Here is a 25,197-nt window from a genome sequence, read left to right as displayed (position 1 = left end):
CAAAACACTATATACATTCGTACGATAGAGTGACTGTTGTCATAAAGTCATGTCAGTCACACGGCAAAGTTAAAAATAATTTAATTCGTATTGCAGGGTTCGTACGCTTTTTGGAACCCGAAATTCCCTGACTTTTCGAGGTGTTCCAGCCTGAAAATAGGATTTTTTTCAGTAACCTTCCAAGAAATATGCCGCTGATTAATGACAAACGAAAGGATGTTTGATATCAAGTAATGTACGTATAAGAACGAGTTTATTTCTTCAAGAAACTTAAAATTCCAGTCTTATTTTTGAAATTCCCTGACTTTTCCCTGACTTTCCCCTGACTTTCCCCTACTGTAAGAAACTCCCTGAGTTTTCCTGGTTTTCACGGTTTTCCCTGTGCATACGAACCCTGTATTGTATCGTGGTGAAACTCAAAAAATTCTCAGCTACTTATTAAACCTTACTATAAAAGAATTACACTTTGCTTGTCGGCAATAAGATTATACCAACTTACATCTATAATCATTTCAATACTTATATTTGTACTTGACAAAATTAACATGAAGAATCTGGGATAATATATTATTATTTTAATTCTAAAATATGTACTTCTTGTTCAATTTACCGTAATTGTTATTGATGATATACATAGATTAATTAAAAAAAAGTCTTAAGATCGCATAAGAGTATTTTAAAACCAAGACAATTGTATCCTTACTGAAAATATTCATTGGTTAAATCAGCAAGTGTTTTGAAAGAATTCACAGTGTAATTTATTACATGATTTTTCTGGTAAATGCAATAGAATATACAAAATATCACATAATAAATTACAAACGCACAAATTATCAGTTATATATACTCGATCAAAACTCATTCAATTCACGATATGGTTGGCATATACCTATAGCTGACATATAGTTTACTATATCTCGCGGCGCGCGCTCGAGTTTAATGAGATTTCTTCTGATTCTTACAAATGTGTATTTCCCAATGAGGAATGTACTGAGTAAGTTGAGTTGAATCACGGCCTTAGTGAGTTGAGTGATTTTGGCCGTGTTCGAAAATTGACCGACAGTACTGTCAGCAATCTTTCATCTCTTTTGCGCTTGCAAGTTCTCGAATAGTTCTGACTCTGTCCTAGGGAATTTTCAGTACTGTCAGTCAATTTACGAACACGTTCCGTATGGGGATTGGGTGTGGCCAAAGTGTAATCAATATGGCGGCCACAGAAGATTAATTTTTTATTATTAGTTACCTGCAGTTATTCAACGTGCGCAAGTGCTGATCGCTGTAATTCGGAATGGTGTGATTGCATGGACATGTATGATCCTTTCTTCTCTGTCATGTATATATACCACTCGGAGTTTTAGTGATTGTGCCGTATCAATTTCACTGTGGTCACACTTTCACCCCGAACAGAATATATCCCAGACCTGTGTATGAAACCACGATTGACAAAGTAGCAAATTGCGAACGAGTCCAATGCTTTTTGTTGCAAATTTGTTTTCGATGCGTCACTTTTTCGGCCGTAGAATGAGACTAGACAAAACAGGTTATCTATTGGACCAAATTTTATCGGGAATTTATATGGAAATTTTATGGGGTTTGAAGCATTTATATGGGGCTTTGAGCAATTTTCACGTGGGATTCAAGGATATGAGATACGATACAAGTAGATTATTGTTATAATATATTCTAAGTGTGAAATACTTCCTGTTTTACATCATGTATATGATATATTATTGATAATAATCAAACATCACAATATCCGTAATAAACGTTACATTCGTTGAGCTACCAATATAATGTTTTTGACGGAATTAATTGACCAGTGTATAAGATAATGCTCTTCAATTTATGAATTAAAAATGCGTTGCGGTAAAGTTAAACCGATTGAAATTTTGTATTTACTATGTTTCTTTAGTGTCAGTTCGTGAAATTGAATCAGCGGAATGAGCGATGAAAGGAGCTGAATGATGGACGGGATTTGCAGCACTGAGTTTCGTATACCAAAAGTATGGAAGAGCAGGTCATTGTGTGGCAGGAGCTGTGGCAGACAGGAAAATGGAAGTACTGAAATGGCAGGTGGAAGAACAAGGTGTTGATATTGGCATTAAGAAAAAGAACGGTTGAGTAATTGAAATAATTTTCTAGAACCGAGCAGTCTTGCGCTCTCGTTTCGAACCGTCTTTATTCTTAGTATGAATACCAGCGTTCTTCCACCAGCCACTTCAGTACCCCCAAGTTCTCAATTTATCATCGACCCTGGATTTTTATTTGTATAAGCATCGGAGTATAAGCATCCTTAATTTTTTCTTAGCGTTAACATCGACGCTGGCTGATATAAGAGTAAGGCGTCGATGTTAACGCCAAGAGAAATTCAGAACGGATATAACTGCGTGACTGCTGCACACAAAACATGGAAGGACTGATGAAACGATAAGATGTCATTTTCGCGCTGAGGATGGTCGAAGAATACTTCTGTGCAGCACCTTATATCGTAAACATGTCTATTCGATACTCTGATAGATATCATTTTAATCACCATAAGGTTATTCTATGTAAGGCGAACCAGTAAAGTTAGCAATTTTAATGTTGTAATCTTGCTTACCGATTGTACACTGGGTTCGCATTATAAGACAAATGATTGGAAAACGCAAATTATAACAAGGTTACCTTCCTCTCGGTACTGCACAACTTTGTGCGATAGAGGAAGATTGCTGTTTTATTGCACAGTGGAAAAACACATTAAGAAAGGCAAATACCAGTAAACGGATGAAACAGTGGGTTAAGTTTGGAAATTTACATTAATAATGTCTTATTTAAAAGTATGTATATCGAGCTTCGTTAAAATATATTTTTCATTAGAATCAACGAATAGGAAGCATTGTTGTGGACAAAAACGTGAACCAGTTCGCTCTGTGACACAGTTTTTGGTGCCTACAATATTTGAAATACGGCTCAACCGATTTACTTCAAATATGGAGACAGTATTCTCGGATGGTTAATTCTCTTGCCACGATCTGACTTTTTTTTGTTACATTATTTTATGGTTAATTGAATCAAAACGTGATTTTAAGATTAGAAACAGTATGTCAGCTGCGAACGGTCGCTACGCTGTTTAATAAAAAAAAAATTGAAATCATGGCGTATAAGTTATTGTGGAAAATTGTAAATAAATATATAAATGTGAAATATATTTTTGTATGTGAATTGAATGAACAATGAATTCGAGCATTTCTTCATAATGACTACCATTTACAGGATGTCTACTAAAGGCAGGACTATAAATTCCCTGAAGATTCCAGGTTTTCCTAAGCGATTTATCAATTTTTATAAAAGTATAGGAGAGATGATATTCTATTCATGGCACATTTAAAACAATGTTATTCAGTGTGAGGAAATTTTTTTTTATATATATGCGTTGAATAAAATTTTTCATATTTCGATCGTTAAAAAAGTCAATACCTATTCGTAAGCGTGTATAAGTTTATGGTTATTTTCATTATTAAAAAACAAATTACTCCAAAATTCCCTGAGAATTTCAGGATATTCTAGGAGTTAAAAAAGAATCCCTGAGAATTCGAGGACTTCCAAGTTTTTTCAGGTAGCAGATACCATGATTTAACTCGTTCCCAGAAATGAGCGTTTTTAGTCATCAAAATCAAATCGGCTGATGGGTTCGTAATAAATAATGAAATGGTGGTAATCTTAAAAAACTTACGACAAGCTGCACAATCAGTATTATGCATTTGATGTGTATTCAGGAAAATTTCGAAAATCTAGGTCAGAAATAGAAAAAAAAACTGTTAAAACAATCTCTAGCAATGTTATTTGCATCGATGATGTTAATTAGAAATAAATTCGAACAAATTGGAATGACACAAACTGAGATAAAACCATTTTGAGAAAAGGTTCACCATCATTGGAGCAAATAACATTGCTATAGATTTTTCAACAGTTCTTTTCTCCTAAATTTTGATGAGCCAGTACGATACATTCGATTCTCGCTAAATGAATTAACGCGGATGAATTAATAATACTTAATTGGATCGTTACGAAAATTTATTCACAATATAGCTCTCATAGCATATATATGTATAATAAGTAGCATGTCAGAATTGTACACCATTAAAATACATTTACGAATGTAATATATTTGATCAGTAAATGTACACGTGAGTGATTCGTCGTTCCCGTACCTACTTGAGCTCTATATAACTATGAATAAATAAAGCCCCAGAAAAAAATCTACTAGAAGGCTTTTATTATACGATTAATATGTACGTACTTCGTCACTGATGGGAAGCTTAAATACAGAATAAAATTTCTGCTGATTCAAAGCAATATCGAAACTCCTTTTTTGTTCATTGTATTTGTGCAATTTCTAGTTTTACTTTACTTTGTAAAATATATCCAGTATCTTGCACGTGCACCTATCACTCTAAATAATCAACTATATTTAGTTTTCAAAGCAAGGTATTGAAATACATATATTCATTTATTTATAAACTGAAGTTAATTCTTTGGCGTTTCTTTTACGCTTCGGGTATCGTCAACAAAATTTCTATAATATCGATACATTACTCATAGTAAAGTCGAAATTTTATATAAGCCTTGTTCAGAACCAGTGCAAAGAATATCTGACGGTGTTGTAGTGCTAAAAAAAAATTATACCGTTGACTAAACAGGTAAACATTGTGTGTTGCTTTGAAATCTGTCACGATCGGTTATTTATTGTTATTATTATTGTTATTATTATTATCGTTATATAAATTCATCTGGTTCCCTCGGCGCATCAAGATCTCTGTAGTGGATCACTGGCCTCATGTCACTTCCGCCACCACTGAAAATGAGAGAAAATAGAACAAGAATAAACTTTATTCAGCGATGACGACGGGACCAGATTTCTTTCTTTTAACAAAATGAAATGAACAAAATTTATCATCAAAGGTAGAAAATAAATGGTACAAAAAAAATTATCACTTCTTGTATAAACGATTCTACAGATAATCAACGGGTTTTAGAATGCACGGAAAAACAAACAAATAACATTGAAGCGCACGACAACTAGAACATTTTTATTTCAATTTTTTTGATATATCTGTATTCTGTTGCAAAATCAGAAGCAAGAAAGAAAAGAACATTTTCAAAAAAGGGTGCAATCGAAATGGTGATGAAAAGAAAAGGCGAAACTTCACGTGGGATACGACATATTAAAGTACGAACACACAAAGGTTACAATTTGTAACATACATAATGCGCATACATCATGCAACAAATAAGCATTTTTTTCACTTTTTTTTTTTTGTTAGTTTCTTTTCAATTTTCTTCAACAGTTTTTCCGACCAACTGAACTTCTGAGGGATGAAATTGGTGTGGGATAAAAAATAAAAGAAACCATTAATCAGGAACGAAATATATTTTCATTTATCTCTTGCGGGTCCATGATTTTTATTTAATCTTTTATTCGTATGATTCACCATTATTTATTACTATCATTCATTTATATATGTATATATATATATATATATGTATATATCTAAGTATTATATACAGAAAGTTAGTTTTGATCTAAGGCCGTAATGAGTAAATTCATGACACCGATTACGACGTATTGTCAATGAGTTTTTTCTTTTCTAAACAACCATAGATTTTCGCCTCACGGATTTAAGCGAATACCTCCGTTGTGCTTGTGTGAAATTAAGAAACTTAATTGTTCAATTGTTGAAATAATTGGCATCTATGCCAACATTTTGTCTTTCTATTCTTTTCAAAGCCATGATCTTTGATCAGTTTGCTGTCAGAATTCCCGATTTAGTGAATTTGTTTATGTAACAAAAGTACGATTTATAAAACATTCATCTCGACGTAAAAACACTTACGGAATATCTTTTTTTTTTTCAAGATCATCGCCGGAAATCGTTCAATTAATAGCAATCTACCACAAAAAGTTTGGTATGAAATTTTTAGCATGATTAAATACGATATCAAACGATATTCACAAAAAAGAACTGACACATGAAAACTAAAATAATAATAATAATAAATAATAATAATAATAACAACAATTGTTATTATTTTAGATTTGATCAATTGTTTATCTCTTTCAATCACCGGAGGCGCAAATCCATTATATTCTTTACAAAAGTTACAAAAGGTTTTTTGAAACCATCAATCGTATACAAACTTTGTATTTATAGACATTTTTTTTTATTTGAACTGTCAGAGTACAGAAGTTTAAACTTTTATTTAATTTGTAACCCCAAAGGCGACTTTTATAGTTCTGGCTTGTAAAAATTATTTCAACAACTGAACAGTTTGTCTAGTTGATTGAAACTAAGAATTTTATAGAAAATTTTTCGGGAATATTATAAAATTTCAACTTGAATTGCTTGTTTTATTATGACTTCTGTGACTGTAAAGCGTGAAAGAATCGTTAAATAAAATATACTTCACAGTGAAAAACAAAAACGGGAATTCGAATAGGATCAAATGTGAATTTTGATAAAGAACCGAGCATAAAACGTTTGAAAATCTAACCAATGAAAAAAAAAAAAAAAAAACAAAACTAGACAACAATCGGTATTTGAACTAATAGATAATACTAATCAAGCTTGATCAAGAATGATTGACTTTATTATGAAAAGTGAAGTAAAAAACGAACAATATGTGCCTAACTCGACGTTTATTGCTAGCTTAGAATTTTCAATAACGTCCCTTTCACCAAGTTTGAATAAAAAAAAATATATATAAAAACGCCAAAATATATTCTAATGTGCGTCATAGTAGTTTGCAATACAAGTGCGTGAAGTAAGTTTTTACGTGCGATGATTGTACGAGGTCGTAAAAACTTCCACACGCATGTTGAACGGTATTTTTTATAACAACGTGGGTGAAGTAAGCTTTTCTTTTGATCGTGATTTCCGTGGATAATCTGCTACTTTTTGGCATAATATGAAAAAAGTGAGGTCATATTGATACAGCGTTTCGAAATACTCGCGGTACGCACGGTATGCCATAAAATAGCACTTTACGCACAGAAAGAAAGATGAAAAATGTTTACGCACATTGTTATAAAAATACTTCGTTTGACTTTCTCATTGTAAATTTTAATTATTGTTTCGGAATATAAAACAAACCGAATCAATTTCATGGTTTATCGTATTTAAATTCTGTGATACTACGATATACGTGTTGGGCAATTATCACGTGTCGTTGAATATCGATCAAAATATAAATAAGCTAGATAAGAAGTTGATGGAAAATTTTCACAAATCAGGGAGATTGTATGTTTTTTTTTTCTTCTTTTTTTGCATTGCTAAATCTCGTGTCAATGATATTTTACTATTTCCAATTGACACAAATGGTTGTGAAATTACAGCTTAATATTCTCAATTGAAGCGTTAATAATTCACAGATAGAGGAAAAAAGATTAAGAAACAGAAAGAGGAGAGGGAGAGAGAGATAGCAACGGAGAAAAATGAATCAGGTTGGGATATATAAAACTTAAAAAATGTCCATGTCAGGCTGGTCCAAGTCGTTATAACTAATAACAGTCCTTGACGTCGAGTCTGGAGCAGCCCTGTAATCATTACGTGACCCTTATACAATAGAAAATAGAATGCAAACTAGACAATCTAGTCGTTCCTGTTATTCATTGCTAGGTGAAAAATGTGTACGGCGCATGCGCAATTACTAGATTTGCAGTCATGGATTATCAATTTCAGTGTGAATCATCGATTAATAATAAATTTTTAAATTGTTGTTCATTTATACTGAATAAAAACAAGAAAAAAATTCAAAGTTCATGGCTGATATTAACATTTGTACATAGGATAAAAAAAAAAAACACACCAAGTACCAAATTAAAGTGATTATTTTTCTAATTATCATGTTTTGTAAGAATTGTGTGGAAACTGTAAGAAGAAATTTCTCCCAATATAGATTTTCAGTAAAATTTAACAGTCCAGTTATCGATGTCATGACGAACACATTTGGCATGCGCTTCCAAAGTAGACGTTGAGATTGTTAAAAGAAATTCTTAGCCATTGTTTAAAACTCACCGTCCTCGATTGAATCCTCCACGATTGGGACGCGGCATTCCGAATCCACCGCTAAATCCTCCACCGCCTCCGCCATATCCAGAACCATAACCGCCGCCACGTCCACCGTAACCTCCACCGTAACCCCCAAATCTACTGGGAGAAGGCAAATGAAATTTTCCAATCAAACTATCTGTAGATTAATGAGTAACAACTTTTTTTCCATCTCAAAATAAAATTGAAAATATAATTTCCGTCATCGGAAATGTTTGGACAACTTTGGCATGTATTTCGAGAATAAACATCAATCTTCAAAAGTACTGAGCATGTAATTTTAGATGTTTATTTGATACGAAGTGTTGACCTACTTATTATTCAATAAATGTTTTTTTACGAAATCCTTACTCTGTATGTATTTTCCTTATCTGAAGAAAAATTATTTCAAGGTCGATATTGGAAAATTAAACTCTTTGTACATTTTCAATTGGTGTAATATTTCAATATAGACAGTTTTTACTCAATGAAATTCCGTTTGCAAATTAGAAACTTCATAAATTATATCGTCATGTAAATTTTTCACCATGTTAGAAAAGGAATGATTAAATTGCACGCTCTCATTTCCTGCTTCTATAATTCTAACGTCATCACATAATAAATAATGAGCACCAATGCTCATAAAAACTACAAAATAGTCGAGTTGTTGACAGGGGTGGCGTAGAAACTTGTTTCTTTAACCTTTTGTATCCGTTTTAGATTCGTTTCAAATGGAGCAAAACAAGAAAAAAAATACGGGTTCAAATAATTTTTCTCTGACGTGCTGAAACAGGAAGTAAAAAAATGAATACCATGATTCTTCCCTGTAAATACAGACTAAGGAATAATCATAAAAGTCTTTGATTATTCATCATTTGTAATCTGACTGAATTACTCACACTGCGCCACCGTAAGGTGAAAATCCGTCACGAGGTCCTTCTCTAACAGGCGCTTTGTTACCCGGATGTTCAGAGAGCTGAGGACGCTTTGGATCCTTCAAATAATTGTTGAAATACTCGGCCTCAGCTTTTACCTCTGCTACCTTCTCTCCATGCTTGTTGAAAATATGCTTTCTGATGAAATCCGGCCCCTTGAATTTTTTCCCGCTTAAAGGACAAAGCCATTTGTCTTTCGAAAGCTCTTGCGTGTTCGCTTGCACGAATTTTTCGACCTCACTAATCAACGACGAAGATGTTAAGGATATGTATTTAGGTGCCGTTCTAATACTACAGGAGCAAATTCGAATTTTTTTTCCGATTAATCGATCAATCGGGTTTTTGAATCATCGACTAATCAGCAGTTACAACTAACAGATTAATGGAGGGTTTCGCTTAATTGTTTTTCCGATTGTTCGCATAGTGAATAAATCAAACATCAAATTTTCTTCCAGTAGAGGCAATACCTTGTTCATTCACCAATGCAACTGATTTAAATATAACCGAAACGAACAGTTCATTTCAACTGGCAATATCGAATGTAAAACATGTGAAATTATATGTAAGTAATAATTGTGTGAAACAAGGATACGCTTCGGAATTTTTAGCGCCAAGTTTGTCGAATTCATCAGAGGTAGTTGTTGCCATCGGTGTCAGAAATACGGACATCTTGCTCTCAAAATTACGACAATACTCGGAAAGTTCAGTCGCAGATACTTTGGCGGTCGGCGGAGATCCTCTGACGTGCATTATGCCGCATCTGTTCGGCATCTCGTCTTCGTTCGGATATTCACAGTGGTTGTAGTAATCCACAGAATGCACTATACGCAGGTAGAGAACCAATCTGTCCAGAACCTGAAGTAAAACGAAACGAAGTGTTTATATCGCAGGTAAATTGAATGGCAACGAGTCACAGTTACTTCGATTATTATTGTTTCATTTTAATAACAGGGTGGCCACTAAATTTAGTTCTGAAACTTTCCCTCTTTTATACTTTATCTTAGATCGAAATTACGCTTTTTTCTGACTTTATGCTTCTACCACACATCGTATTTCGTAATAAATTTTACAGTATATTTAGAAAAAAAAAAATGGAATTGCATAGTTCTTTAGAAAAAAAGAAAAAAAAAAACAGAAGCTGCTGGTAAATATGAAGTTTAGTCTTCAAGCATTATATTATTATCATCGTTATCGTTGTTATAAATAAGTATTGACAACCGAGCGAGTTCAACAAGTGAAATAAGAATTGGAAAAAAATTTAAACTAGCAATCAAAATTATGAACGGCTAGTTTAAATTACTGATAATAGATGAAAAATTTAGAGACCGCATTCAATACGGTATTTTGCAAGATTACCAAGAACGACAAAAAGAGTTTCCTAGAATTAGCCACTCTGTTGAGTGAACCTTAATTTCCTGTCGATTTTTAAATATCCCTCAGGTTTCAATTTGAAGGATCATTATAATTTCTGCGACCTCGCAAGGATTCTATAAACGAATTCTTTAGATCGTCATTAACTTTACTGAGATTTTTACACTGGAGCTACAATTCTTTTTAAATTCTGTGAATATTTGAAGAATTACAACTGATCCGACTGATGTTTTTTTTTCATCATACTTTACTATGTGATTACCGCAAATTTGTAAAAATATGAGATGCGAATTTGTGATATTTCACAATAATCAATTTCACTCAAATTATTTTTATGAGGAAATTATCAACATATTTAAATTCTCGTCAATTTCTTTGTTTGGTGAATTGTTCGAGTTACATTTACCCATTGAACACGAAATATTCATGTAATTAAAAATCTGTGTGAATTACTGTAGAATGTTACATGTTTGGTGATCCAAATATGACGTTTAAATCGTTTTACAGTTTCATTTCCAGCTGGTAATACATGGTTTTTATCGAAAAACGAGTGCAATATCGCACTCTTGCATCTTATAAAAATCCCCTTATTATTTCATGGAATTAGATTCGTCGTCTACCTTCTACAATAATTCTCTTCTTGAAGTAAAGTTTCATAGAGTACCTTTATAAGCAGCGGGTCACGTTCTATAGGACCATCGCCATCGCCGCCAACTTGTCCTTCTTCTTGGTCTCCGGACATACCAAGAAGTTCTTCCTCCTCGGCGGATGCTTCCTCTATCAAATAATCCGTTATATTCTTCAAGACCGGATTTTTCGAAGAGAGTCCAAAAGCCTATTGAAAACAAAAAAAAAATAATGTTTTAAACCGATGTGCAGACTATACATATTACAAATTGATAAAACATACTAAACAGCAAACAACTAAATGGTGTAATGGATGTCTGAACAATGTCTGATAACCCATGTTTTGACATCAAAAAGTCACGAAAGACATTTTTTAGCCATAAAGATCTCTTAAATCAAAGTATTTCAAGGAGTTTTAATATTACATTGGTTTTGAAAATCAATTTAAAATAAGTGCTCAGACAGGACGAAAAAATAAAAAATCTTGATCTCTCTTAGTAATAATAATGATATTTAAAAAAAAAAGCCGAATACACCGAACAATATCGGTCGAAGTCTGAACAGTAACATACTACAATTATTCCATGTATTTTCGACGATTCAAGAATTCAAAACAAGTAATTAGAAATAAAGAAACGGGATTTTTTCAAATCCCACAATAGTCACTAAACAAAGTAAGAATGAATCAAAGGAGCGATAAATAAAGAGATATTTACAGCTTGTTCTACTTCGTTGGAGGTTCTGCTGTCCTTGCCATCGACACCCTCTTTCGAAGCATTGCCATCTTTTTTATCCTCATTCCAAAGTCCTATTCTGTTGTCTAAGTTGTGGACGATTTTCGCACTGAGTTTTATGTCATGTCTGACGATTTGTTTGTGCGAAGTAAGTCCGTTGACCGTTCGAATACGCCGAGAAAGATCCCGATTAACAATTGCGCCTAGTTCACAGTCTCGAAGCTGTAACATGCGAAACATGATTTGTTTTTCCTTTTTCTTTTTTCTGAAGAGTGAATACAATAACTTTCTTTTCTCATTGAACAGGGAATTGAAAAATGATATTTATACGTACTCTTATATTATTCAGGCTCCAGCAGATCTCTTTTATGTTGACTTGCCGCTCGAAAGACACCCATCCTCGGCGGAACCAGCGTCTTTCAGGTTGAGGATCGGCAATAGCGACACGCAGAAAGCCAGGAAACCGTTTGCACATCTGCATATTGTTAAAATTCAAATTAGACGTGGCAGAAAGTTGCATGGGGAAAAAAAAACGTGTTTATGTTTATGTTTTAGAAAACATGTTTTTATATTGTTCAAGGACTGTTTTGCACTGGTACTCAAAGCACAGAACTGCCACATTTTTCTATTTTATTTGAAAATCAATACGTGTGAGTCTTTTCTACTCCTACTTGCACTTGCCAATGATCCAAAAGAATGGAACTGAGTTACTTTAAAGCTAGTTTGTCAATGAAAATAGGTAATTGGCCGAGACGGAATACGAAAAATGCTTGAAAATGATCCAAAACTGAATAAATGAGCAGTTTTGAAACTCGTTTGTCATTGAAAATAGATCATGGAGACAGAACACAAAAAATTTGACAAAATTCTCAAAGAATACTTTGCACAATTTAATTTCATAAAAAAAATACATGAAGAAACCGAAACTAGTCGTCTCAATAAAAATAACTAGAAATAAGGTTCTGAAGAAAACAATGATCTGAGATTTTATTAAAACAAGAATAAATAACTTGAATTCAAGGTCATCGTCAAATTCATTATAATATTTATTCGTATTTCTTTATACATTACAAATAAAATTTCTGACCAATGTTCAGTTATTCATTTACAAATAAAGTTCAGGGCTTTAAAGTTTTGTTCCTACTTACCGCCTCGACTTCAGCTTTGGTAATAGTTGGTGCTAAATTCCGGAGAAATATGCTACTAGTTTTGTGGAGTGCTCTTGGTTCTCTGTCTTTCTCCTCGCTAGCCAAATCTATAACAGTTTCAGGTTCGTTGGCATCCTTGCTTGTTTCCTCCTCGCCCTCTTCTTTGTCTTTGCTTTCCTCAGCTTTCTCGTCATCTTTGATTTCAATTTTCTCTTCCTCGTCTTTGGCCCCAGATTTTTCTTCCGGTTCTGAAAAAAAAAAACATGTTAGTAACACTCTCCATCTTTCTTTATTTTACATTCCATATAGAAAATGCTGAAAGCCAGATCAAAAGAATCGCGTAATTTGTTATTGAGAATACAAAAAATCTTTTTTGTCGAAAGAAAAAGAAAAAGAAAAAAGCCTGATTGACGTAATATTATTATTTAAAATACGTTTGTTTCACTCTTTGTATTGAAAACCTGGAAATTTAAGTACTGCAAATTATAATCGGGAATTTTTTAAAATGATCCAGACCTTCAAGTCAGAAATTCCCAGGCTCATGTTGCTTTTCAAGTATATGAGAAGAAGAAATTTAAAAGTACAAGAGGATACGATTGATGGTCAATTACTAGAAGTTTTCTACCTAAGCAGCAAAAACAATATTTTACTCATGAAATTAATGGGGATAATCATAGACGACGTTTGGGAATTGATCTTGACATAGAATAATTGAAAGCCATAAACCCAAAGGACTGACAATATTTCAGACCGAGCATAAGTTTGCGATATGAGTCATAGGTGAGTGTATTCATTCTTTATAAGTTCAACATTATAAATTAAAGAGTGTGTTTACATATATAATATTGCAAATCTAATAATTGCAAAGCTTTTCTCTTCATATTATCCGCCATTTTCGCATAATTTTATTGTACTCGCACTCGCCACCAAGTTCCAACGACGATGTCACTTTTTGTGCACTTGATGCAAAAAACTTGCGCTAGATTTTGAAATCAAATACATTGGACTTTAAAAGTGGGCGCAAAACTCCCAAGTGGAGCATGCGACCTGCATGTGCTGTGCGCAAGCTGGTGCCTTCAAGTGAAAAACGCTATAGTTGAAATAAATCGTTTCGTTTCCGACACTTACGAGCATCAGTTTTTGGAGTGTCTGGTTTATTACTGTCGCTGTCAGAAAGGCTGCTTGAACTACTGCTGCTGCTGCTGCTGCTATTGCTGTCTGAACGTTTTCGCTTCTTGGAGTTTGGTTCCTCGGATTTTTCCTCTGTTGAATGATAAATCTTAGCATTTAAGCACTTATTGAGAGGACAAAACTAGTTGTTATGCTTGAATCAAGCCTCGAGGAATTAATGACAAGCAGTTGAAACAGAAAAGAATCGCGTGTTTCTAAAACTGGTAAATACCTTTTTCACTCGGAGTTTGAACCTCTTGAACCTCATCTTCCTTGACCTCAGAATTCTCAGCTAATTTCTCCGACTCATCTGTCTTCTCCTCTTTTTTTTCATCCTCCATTTCAGCGTCACCGTTCACCTCATCGTTTTCATTCTGTTTATCAGCATCTGCTGGTTTCTCAGATTTATTATCATCTTCCCTGTAAAGCGATCGAAATATAAACTATACAAACATGAAAAATGTACGGATGACAAAGTATTGTAAACTATTTATTTTTTAGACACACTAGAATCGATACTTTAAATTTAGTGTAAATATAGGAAGTTCAACTCCCAAGCAGGTACATATTTATACTGTCATTAGTATCATTATGAACAATTGGTTTAAATCACCAGGAATGATTTCAAGATTTCAACAAGTCATCAAACACCACATTTTACAGAATTTCCAAGAAAAACTACAAGTATTTCCTAAAATTTTCCCTACTTTTAGAGAGGAATGGTCATCCTGGAATTTGATCCATTCCTTTCGATTCTCAGTAGAAAAAAATCTACCCATGCACTTACGCTTTTTCTGGCTCTTTTTCCGGCTCTTGGACAACTTTTTGTTCTTTAACTTCCTTCTCCTTAGGTGCAGGAGTCGTTTCCTTCGGAGTGGGAGGATTAGGCGGTTTGGCGTCAAGAACTTTGAGGTCTTCTTCGTTTCCGCCTTCCAGTTTAATAACGACCGCATCCAAAAGGTGTAGCAAAGCGTCTGCTTGATCAGCATCGACAGAGACTTTGTCGATTTCGCCTAGCCGAAGCATTTCCAAAAACACTTCGACACGTTTCTAAATTGGGCACATTAATCATTTTAAAATTAACCAAATTCCTCATTGGTATATCTTTTATCCAACCAATGATTTTTCTTAAGATATGAAACAATTTTTGGAATGAATGATGAGAACATTTTTTTGTCTTTTTACAAAAAAGAATTGTGTGCATCTTTTTTCATAAATGTGTTTCGATTTTCGACGGTTTTTTTTTTTTCAAAAAAGAAATAAAAGTAGAGCATTTATAAAATGAACGAAATGCAAACTGTGAAGACTCGTCTCGTACCTTGAGCGCAGATATTTGTTCATCTTTCCTCTTGACAGATTCTTCAGGGTGGTATTTTATCTTGAACCTATCGCCGCATAAAACAAATATTCTCAATTATAAAATTCCAATATTTAAAAAGAAAGTAAGAAAAATAGTATAACAATAATAATAGCAATAATATTGTGGTAATAAGAATTTCTAAATGAAAAATCTCTTATAATCAGTCGAATGAAGTGATATTTTGATTAAGGAATTTTCATTTAATATAAATAAAATTGATGCTTGATTCGTGTGACAAATTTTTCAAATAAACACTGAAAACGAGTACGCGAGACGTCTTCGGCAAGAATAAATTTTGTGAGATAAATATATTGAAAAAGTTTCAGCAACGCGTTGAAATCCTTGATTTTTACAAGTTTCGTATTCTATGTTTCGATTTTTATTCTTTTTCGAACTAATCATACGCAGAAAATTATCACTGGATATTCGATAGGAACGCACAAAAACATTATTGAGCAATTAAGATGCATCTTTTTTTTCTTTTTCATCATCTTGCAAAACCAAAACGTATCGAATATCCAGTGTTTAAGTTCAATCAAATCAAAGGTGGATAGAGAAAAGTTAAGAAATATTTTTAAAAATATATATATATATATATTAAAATATGTTGTTATCAAGGATCGCAAACAAAATTTGTCAATGATTTAAAAAAATTTTACAATGCATTAACAATTGTCACGTATTCTGTAGGCAAACATGAGAGAGAAGATTAAAATTCTGTGAAAATATTGTTTAGGAGAGTTTTTCCACCCTTGACCTGATTAGAAACGGACAGTGTTGTTATTCATGTAAGTTAAAAATATTTATAGTACCTTGAAGTAATGTATAATATATCTATAATATTGTAAAGTATCCCGTCTTAATCTACCCAGGAAAATTATTCTCTTTTAACATGACCAGAAATCTTAGAGTCGACCAATATTAAAGAATTACTCGTGAGAGAACCATTTTATTATAAATATGTCTAAATTCTTGGGCGTGCAAAAATCTAAAGAGAATTATAGACTTTAGATTAAAGTCGCTACTAAAGAACATTCTTTTTTCTTTTTCAAATTTGAACCGAGTGTATACAGAAAATTTTGTATCCTGAACTGTAGAAAAATGGTTTCATCAATTTGAAGGAAAATTGAATGAAGTATAGATACCTCTTTTGAAGCTTTTCCTGCTTCTGGTTACCGAATCGCAAATTTGTGCAACTTTTCAATAATTGTTGCGCGTATTCTAAATTATAAAGGAACGGCTCGATCAATTCGGACAATATTTTAGTGACACATCAATTAATCAGTAAAGACATTTTTCAAACTCCTACTACTTCCTAACGAGCGAGTAAATTTGTGATGAAAATGAACTATTCAATGAAGGTATAAAACAAATTTTTTTGAGCATCTCTCAACTCCTGGTTATAAGATAGCAGTAAACCAATCATTGGAAAAAAAAAATCACAATTCTCAAAATTCTCCTGCAGTTTGCCTAGAATTTTGTAAAACGATCTTTGTTTGCTATTTATTATAATTCAGTGTTTGGAGATAATTTATTCCAAAATATTTTACCTTGATTGTTCCAATTGCTTTTTCACGTGTATCAGTTTCTTTCTCGTTACAATTCGCTGGGTTGAATTATTTTTAAAACGAAAATTCCACACATTTTAATCTATTCAAACATCCAATAAACTAAACCGAGCTGTTAAAAACAATTTGGTGCAGTAAAAGTTGAACGTTTTTTGTAGAGCCGTGACGTTGATACGTGTCTAGTCGTTAAAAGAGAATAATTTGAGAAAATTTGAGTAGGCGGATTAGGACGAAACACGTTGGAAAAAACGAGTGTTATGCATGTGACAATGACAGCATGGTTCATTTACAGAATGGAGCCTCACCTGTATTCTGATATATGTATTTGCTCGCATTCAGTTTCTCGACGTTTCTGAGAGAGCGATTTATAGATATCTACAACCATTATTTCATAACGGCAAGTTGTTGATATATAAGATATTATTTGCGGGTTTAGAACGCGGCCTAACCGAGCATATTTGGGCTTTGCGCGCCCAGCTCGTAATCTCTCAGTCATATTTTGTAAACTTATGTCAAGAAACGGCGTTTCTCTGTTTGTTTGTTTGCTTTTTTAAGGTCTTCTCGTTGATGCGCGTAACGCGGTTATTAGAATTTTCTTTTTTCATTAAAAATCGTATCAAAAATAATAAACGGACGTTGCGGCCTGTGCTCGAGGCATAGGGCGACCGGCGGCTCTGTGTGCTGTAGGGATAGACAGATCTGATCACATTGTTACAAATTTTACGAAGATTAAACTGTGGCTTATATCGTTTGGTCTTGGTTTTTATTACCCTTTCTTTCGTCATTTGTTTAAAGAGGCTTGTATTGGTTGAAAATTGATACTTTTTATACATTTTATTACAAGATAGTCACGAGTCAAGTATTCATCAAATTATCATATTCGTAAGCTACGAAGATCTCTTTAAATATACAAACATAGAAAATAGTCCAGTTGTGAAGTAAAGCTTAGATATCGACGCTTGGAAATTGGTAAAAAAAAATCTGAATTTGTTCAATTTCACTCTACGATCACTCATTTTGTTGGGAACACCATTTTCTACAAATTTACTGAAAAACTGTATACTTTTTTTTTATTCTACCAGCGTCGTTGAATATTTAATTGATACAGATAATTTACTACCGTGAAGAAAGGAAATATCTTTCAGTGACTTTATAGAAAATAGTCTTCTAAATAAAGTGAGCCATCGTAAAGAGTCAACTCGAACGAATCTACTAGATTTTTGACAATTTTGAAACGATTTAAAATTACTTATAATTGAAGTATTTTCGGTGTTTGTATTATATTGAAAAAAATCTTGTCTGTAAATATGTATTAGTAAATATAATAATTAGGTAAATAATGAACGTGCAAATATCTTGTAACACAATTGATAATGAACATTGATTTTGGCCAGCAAACCTCGTTATAATATCTAAATAATTCTTGTCCCATTTTTTGTTATTTTTCGTTTTTTCCCCCCTCATCCCGTTAAGTTTCCATCAATATTTTTCTATTCTTCTATGTCTATTCTGGCCATTTTCTCACACTTCAAAAACGGCTTTCCTTTCGTTCGGATTTTCTTTACTCCATTAACCCCCCCCCCGTAAATGAAACAAAATTACCAAAAACTTATTCATTTTTTAAATTTCTGAAAAACTCCAATTGTGTGATTGCAAAAGCAAGAACGGTGCAAAATTCGAGAGAAGAAAAAAAAAAAACATGTAAGATAATATTCATACTGTAAAGATTTGTACGCAACACTAGTAATTCCGACAACATTAAGTAGGTAATATTTGTGATAATCTCATACAAAGTTCGACACATAAGAAGAAATACAATGATTTTTTTAAAGATTTCATCGCAAACAAAAAGCCGTTGTTGAAGTCGATTCAAGCATAATAATAATAATAATAATAATAATAATAAGAACAATAATAAGAATGCTATCAAGTTATTTACATTCTGAGAAAATCACCAGTATTTAATTTCTTTACATCATTTTTTCCCCCAGCTTTTTACTCATTTAGCCTCGTTTTTGATTTAAACGTGAAACATGTGCCAATAAAACTCCAAACCCTGGGTATAAATATATTATGCCAGCTCTAGGAATAGAGTTAATGAAGTGACATACATATATAATATATATTTTATAACATAGACGTGTAATAACAATAAATAACAACAATGATAAAGATACAATCACAATATAATGAATAAGCTATGGATCGTCACTTACCACTCTTCGTCCTTGTGAGCGACAAAGAATTCGTTGAGTTGCTGCCGCCTAAACTCCAGTTTGTACTCGTTGTAGCGTTTTATCGCTTCCTCATCTGTAATTGAGTCTTCTTGCGTGCCAAGGAACGCCTTGAACGACATCATCGGTGGCTGTGTCTCCACATTCGAATTACTGAAGTTTCCGGCAACTTCGCGACTGTGAAAAATATCAGGTTGCGTTAGAAGAAATAATATTTCTATAGTTTTTTGAAATACCAGTAACTTGTTAAAAATAAAACGTGACAAGTGCAGGTCAAGTGAAAAAAAAAACACTTGTCATAAATTCCCCGAAAAGATTTTCACCACCAAAACTATTCTTTGAATAGATTGAATTCAATCGATGAGATTTAGCATAGTTGCAGAATTTTGAATAATTTTAAACGAATCGAAAACGAAAGAGTGCCTTCTATGATCACTTTAAGAAAGAAAGATCAGGATGCCAGTTTGTAAAACAAAGAGATGAACAAAATCACGTACAGAAAACTGAGGAATCGCCTCATGTAAACCCTAAGAACTTCTTTAATTGCATCAATACGTTAGACAACAGTAACACGATTCCTAACAGCATACATTTCGACGGCCAATCAGCCCACAAAGGGACTGCGATAACTAACTTGTTTGCTTGTAAGTCCGCAAGTGTTTATAGTGACTCTGATTTAAATGTTACCAAAGTCTCATTCGAACACAGTGGCTTTTTCGGGAGCATCTTATTCACAACTAACGACATTGAAAAGTCTGTAATAGGTTTAGATACAAATTCTAGTCGAGGACCCGACAATGTGCACCCATCTTAGTTAAAAAATGCATATCATCCATCTCGGGTTGCCTGAAAGATCTTGCTAACTTTTTTTTCAAGAATGGCGTATACCTTGAATCTTGGAAATTTTCTGGACAGCTGATATGAATAACTATAGGCTAATTAACAAATACAGCGTTTTTGCAAAGTTGTACGATAGCCTAGTTCATGATAAATTTAATATCTACTCAAGAAAGTATATCATTGTACAACAACATGGATTTTTGAAATCATAACTCGGTAAACGCCACATATGCTGACCTACCCAAAGCTTTTGATCTTGTAAATATCAAGTTACTCCATGGAAAACTTGCTTACTACGATGTACATGGTTCACTGCTCTGTTGGATTGAGTCTTTTCTTACTGGCGGATTACAAAGGATGAAAATAAAAAATTATCAATCTCGCTTGATCGCTCCTTTGTCCGGTGTGGCTCAAGGTATCCACTTAGGCCCATTGTGTTTCCTAATATTTGTTAACGATGTATCGCTAGCTATAAAACATAGCTCTTTCTTACTTTTTGCAGATGACATTAAACTCTTTAAGGAAATCCGTAATTTAACGGACTTTGCACTCTTATAGGACGATAGAAATGCACTCTTTAAATATTGTTGCCTACATGGTTTACGGTGCAATAATAAAAAATGCTTCGATATAACTTTTGGGAAACCTAAATTACCAATGGACAACTACTTTTTGAACAATCATGTAAGGGATCTCGGAGTAATCTTCTATATCAAACTTTCCTTCATATTTCATTTTGAATACATCCAAGTTAAAGCTCGTAGAACCATTGGCTTCATTAAAAGATTTACTAAGAAATTCATCAAACCCTGACACTTTTATAGTAATTTTAGCTTGCAAGCTTTTTAACAACTTCATCGATGGCAGTAATCTGATATTAAAATTCAACTTGCACCTTCCTAATTAATACCTAAGAGACAATGATCGTAACGGTCTTTCTTTTTGCAATGGATACCAATTCACCCCTCGCTTCACCATGCGAGCGACTTGCGAGTATGTGCAATAAATATACGGATCGACTTGACACTTATAATCCTAATTTTTACCACATTAAGACGAAATCTAAATGCATATTTCGACATAACTGAGGCTTTCCCAAGTTGTATCTAGAATTTAAAGCATCATGCCTATCGTTGTAATACTATTAGCGGCAACTAAAGGCCTGGATTATTTTAGTATATATATTATGTAATTGGGCCCGTCCCGTCGATATGAATACATAAATAAACATTTATGTAATGAAGACATTTTCAAGAGGATGTCCAACGATTTCATGTGATTTACTGCTAATTTTGAAGGATCTATCAAAATATTAACTACTTCAAGGACTTCAAGAGATTTCATTCCCCGATATTAATTAGATTCATTAGAATCTTATGATGCACATAAGTAGAAATGGTGGAAACTTTTTTTCAAAAATCATTCGAAAGTAGCGCAAAATGGTAAATTCAGTATCAATGTTTTGTTATGTTATTGTTACTAAGTCCATTTTCGATAATAACACATATTATTCAAACGTTTTGAAACAATTTTGATTGATTTTTCATTGAAATGGATTCTGAGGATTCAGAAAGATTTTATTTAAGGTGGCTCCCGTGCAACTTTGTAAATTAAACGAAAATCCTCGGGGTGTTATTTATTTACCAGAGTTTAAAATTAAAATTAATGTTGAAATATTTCTCAGTTGCACAAATACGTAATGAAATTTGCTACACAATAACAATAAATATAAAAAAAACAATTTTTTCTCATGGAACGGAGTATATCCTTGATATGTGTAGTGCTTTTGACAGCGCCAAAAGCGGCAATCCTGTATGCAAACATAACGTGGATCGTGTGTTATCGTCTGCGGTCTAAAGTGTTTATATCGTTTGTGCTTTGAACTTATTTGAGTACGAGGGGGCCACAACTCGTGTACATGCACGCCAAGAATGTTAGATCGGGCATCGTCGCTTTTGATCACTATTTTTAGAAAAACTTCAACGTCAATGCGCACTTTTCTCAAGTTTATTCGATTGTTAATATCCATATATATCCACACTATACCTCAATTTTTTTTTTATATTAACACTGCAAATAATCACTACGTTTTAAATGCAGCATTCTTGGTTAGGATTATTTTCAAAATTTTAACCATGAACGCCATTTCTTCTGTACATCATTGTCAAATTCAAGACTTATTCTATCCCTTCATTGTATTCGCTCAACATTTAAGTGTTTATTAAGTCAAAGGAAAGCTTAAGAAATCTCAACAACTTCGAGGTTTTCAAAAATCTTCATTGTTAGAGCTACAAACTCCAACAATTTTGCGTAATATCAAGAAAAAATAATGAATACCTACCTCATCCTGGCCAAAAGTCTAGGCGTGAATCTGCTGCGCTTTGGCAACATGCCGTGCGAAATAAGAGCGGACAAAACTCTATTATCGTCATATAATCTCTTCATGGTTAATTACAGCGAGACAATAATTAATGTAAATGACAAAATAAAATGACCACGGAACCTTATTCTCATCGATCGTTAGCAGATGCAGCTATTTGTGATAAAAGTAACAATGGGCATTTGAAGAGAAAAAACAGACAAGCTCACCTGTTGTTGTTTGAATGGTTGCCGTAGTGATGGTTGCTATGGTGTGCCGGCGTGTAATGATCTGGACCCCAGGAAGTTCCGCCACCATAATAATCGTGGCCCCCGTAACGCGGACGGTCTTCCCAGTCAGCCCGCATCCGCTTCATCGGCGGAGCCATTTCCTGGGATCGAGCTGGGCTGTATCGCTCTCGACCTCCGCCTCCCCCGCCACCTCGATACTCACGGTACTCGGGCCTCGCTCTTGGACGACTCGACCATTCCCTGGGAACGGAAATCAAAATTTTTAATACAAGGGTGCATTTGGTATAAAATGTTGTCTTGAAAATACAAGTGCAAGGCTTGATAGAAGAGGAAGAATTAATGAATACAATTGAGTATGACGTTAAAGTTTGCGAAGTTATCGTAATGGCGGAATATCAAAAATACTCGTTGTCTATTAACTTTCTGAAGTGTCTGAAATCCAGAAAATCTGCATATCATACTGTTTTGGCAAATTTGTATCTTTGAAATTCAACTCCTTCAAACTTCATTTTGAAGCTAAGGGTTGTTACATTTTTTTTTATCATGCTAAATTCTCTGATTGTTACAGGTTTCTTATAAAACCTATAGACGAGAGATTTGTAGCATACACGATACAAAATCTAAATTGATAAAAGCACAATGTTAAGGGTCAATGGGTCCCACCGTCTGAATCGAAAATTTAGGAACAAAGGAAAGAAAGGAAAAGTAGTTTAGAAGATCCTCCGCAGTATTATTTGGGCAATTGATAGTGAACACAATATCTTCTAAACAGTTTTAACTCTTTTCCGAACTTTCATTTAAACAACCCAAGTAATTAATCCTTGATTCGACATATAAATTATTCAGCATACGGGATTGTTCTCTCATCTATTTAGATTTATTAATGACCTTGAACGTAGTAACGATAATGTGATGAAACATTTAAGAAAAATCAGGCATCTGCATCTTTGGAACTATTTCGAATAAATTCAGTTTCCAAAATATAAATTAAGGGTATGGTATAACTTCGTTACAGTTTACCAAATTTCAGACAATACTGCTGTTGCAATATATTATATTTTCTAGCAAATCTGTTGTTACAAAAATGTTGTTAATGCCTGGACTGCTGCTTGGACAGTGTTTTTAATGAAGCATCTGAAATTGTCTTCGCAAAGCTGAACCTAAAAGAACTTCACTTAGAGTAAAAGATTTGCACGTACCTGTCAACCCACTCATCTCGGCGACGATCATCGCCACGTCTTCCTTCTCTGGAGTATGACTCGGTTCTTTCGCCTCTGAATTTGTCCCTCCTCTTTCTATCGTACTCGTCATCAGAATCTGCCATTATGATCTGTAATTTTGTAAACGATCGATTCAACAAAGTGCCCAGATTAATAATAGAGACCATTGTTTACTATTCTCAACTCGTACAGTCGTAGAAAACTAATACAGCGCAAGATCCACGATAACAATAATAATAATAATATAGATTATTGTAAGAGGCGTCCAGATAAGGTGAAAGCTTTCGGGGACAGAAAACGAGATCAGTACGATACGAATGATCTCCGATAGACACAAACTCGTCGCGAAATTCGACTGTCGTTAATTTGTGATACGCTAAATGACGACGCGTACTCTCGTTGGCTTGGACAGCGGTACGGAGACTTGATTGACGCGTTATTGGGAGGTTATGCTCGACGTTTCAGTTCTGTGGCCGGATTTTTGTCATGCGAAATGTATACTTGTACAAAATAAAAGCACAGTACAATTACCTGAACGATCGCGGATTAAACAACCGGCTTCCCGGCGTAGCACTCAACACGACACACACGATTTATCCTCCCGCGGCTCTTCGCTTTGGGTGGCTACAACACTGAGATGTAAGTAGTTTCAGTGGGCTACAACCAGCCCCTGACACAAGCTGCTAAAAGTGGTTCGCAAAATGTCCCTCGATTCTGCCGCCAATCTCCACCACTAGTGGCGCTAGTAGTTGTCTGACGGCTTGCGCGCAGTCAACGAGGGCAGCGTGCGTATCAGAAGTCTATTAGCGCCAGGTAGCGGAACTAAAAAATGGGGACAAAACGCGTACAATTTCTTAGTCTACGAGCAGTGGTGAGTGTCAAGGGCACGGCTACAACCCTTTTTCGGTGTTCGGTTCTCTTCTTCGGGTGAATTTGGTAACAAACTTGCTAACCGAGTTCTAGGGATTTTTAGACATAGCGTAAGATGAATTGTCTATCAATGGGATCATATCAAATCAGAAATAATGTGACGTTACTTGACTTGACTTGAAAATATAAAAATTAATAAGCAGCAAGTCAAGTTGTCCCAATCTCCTGAAATATACCTAGCAGTTAACTTCTAGAAGCTGAAAAAATGTGTATCCATACTTCGATATCGGACATGCTGTGGATTACTCCTATGAAGTTAAAAATTTTGGGAATCTCTCCTCTATCTTTCGACTCCAGCAGGCATCATCACTGCTAGACGAAGATTAAATTAGATCTAATAAAAGAGTTGCTGTCACAGCATCTACTTCGACTCTTTCACGATCG

The 25,197-nt window shown here is 34.0% G+C and overlaps 1 protein-coding gene and 1 long non-coding RNA gene across 5 annotated transcripts; one reads left to right on the top strand and one right to left on the bottom strand.

The window, feature by feature from the left end:
- The first annotated feature begins 811 nt into the window (after nucleotides 1-811).
- Nucleotides 812-3,206, top strand: LOC124219735 (uncharacterized). Its single transcript, XR_006883451.1, has 2 exons — nucleotides 812-1,309; nucleotides 1,913-3,206. It is a non-coding gene; the product is annotated as an uncharacterized lncRNA (long non-coding RNA).
- Ars2 (arsenic resistance protein 2) lies at nucleotides 2,861-24,574 on the bottom strand. Of its 4 annotated transcripts, none has more exons than XM_046627747.2 (16): nucleotides 24,415-24,574; nucleotides 23,863-23,993; nucleotides 22,643-22,903; nucleotides 19,196-19,390; nucleotides 15,370-15,436; nucleotides 14,839-15,101; nucleotides 14,284-14,471; nucleotides 14,010-14,144; nucleotides 12,882-13,129; nucleotides 12,068-12,208; nucleotides 11,716-11,955; nucleotides 11,037-11,207; nucleotides 9,594-9,856; nucleotides 8,966-9,241; nucleotides 8,055-8,189; nucleotides 2,861-4,834 (listed from the first exon to the last, which is right to left on the bottom strand). In XM_046627747.2, the coding sequence occupies exons 2-16, from the start codon at nucleotides 23,985-23,987 to the stop codon at nucleotides 4,756-4,758; spliced, it is 2,787 nt and encodes a 928-aa protein (XP_046483703.1). In that variant the 5' UTR covers nucleotides 23,988-23,993; nucleotides 24,415-24,574; the 3' UTR covers nucleotides 2,861-4,755. The 4 variants fall into 4 exon arrangements, with proteins under 4 accessions (XP_046483703.1, XP_046483704.1, XP_046483706.1 ...); XM_046627748.2 differs by having other exon boundaries at nucleotides 8,055-8,186; XM_046627749.2 differs by lacking the exon at nucleotides 2,861-4,834 and adding an exon at nucleotides 6,877-7,573.
- Nucleotides 24,575-25,197: the final 623 nt, after the last annotated feature.

Source organism: Neodiprion pinetum, chromosome 5 (genome assembly GCF_021155775.2).
Source record: "Neodiprion pinetum isolate iyNeoPine1 chromosome 5, iyNeoPine1.2, whole genome shotgun sequence".
Classification (NCBI taxonomy): Eukaryota; Metazoa; Arthropoda; class Insecta; order Hymenoptera; family Diprionidae; genus Neodiprion; species Neodiprion pinetum.
This window is presented reverse-complemented; position numbering and strand designations above follow the sequence as displayed.

Coding starts and splice junctions, on each gene's coding strand:
- Ars2 (XM_046627747.2), bottom strand. CDS start 23,987: ATGGCAGATTCTGATGACGAGTACGATAGAAAGAGGAGGGACAAATTC. Junction 22,904..23,862: donor CGAGATGAGTGGGTTGACAG/GTACGTGCAAAT, acceptor TTCCGTTCCCAG/GGAATGGTCGAGTCGTCCAA. Junction 13,130..14,009: donor CACTCCAAAAACTGATGCTC/GTAAGTGTCGGA, acceptor TTTTTTTTTCAG/AACCGGAAGAAAAATCTGGG.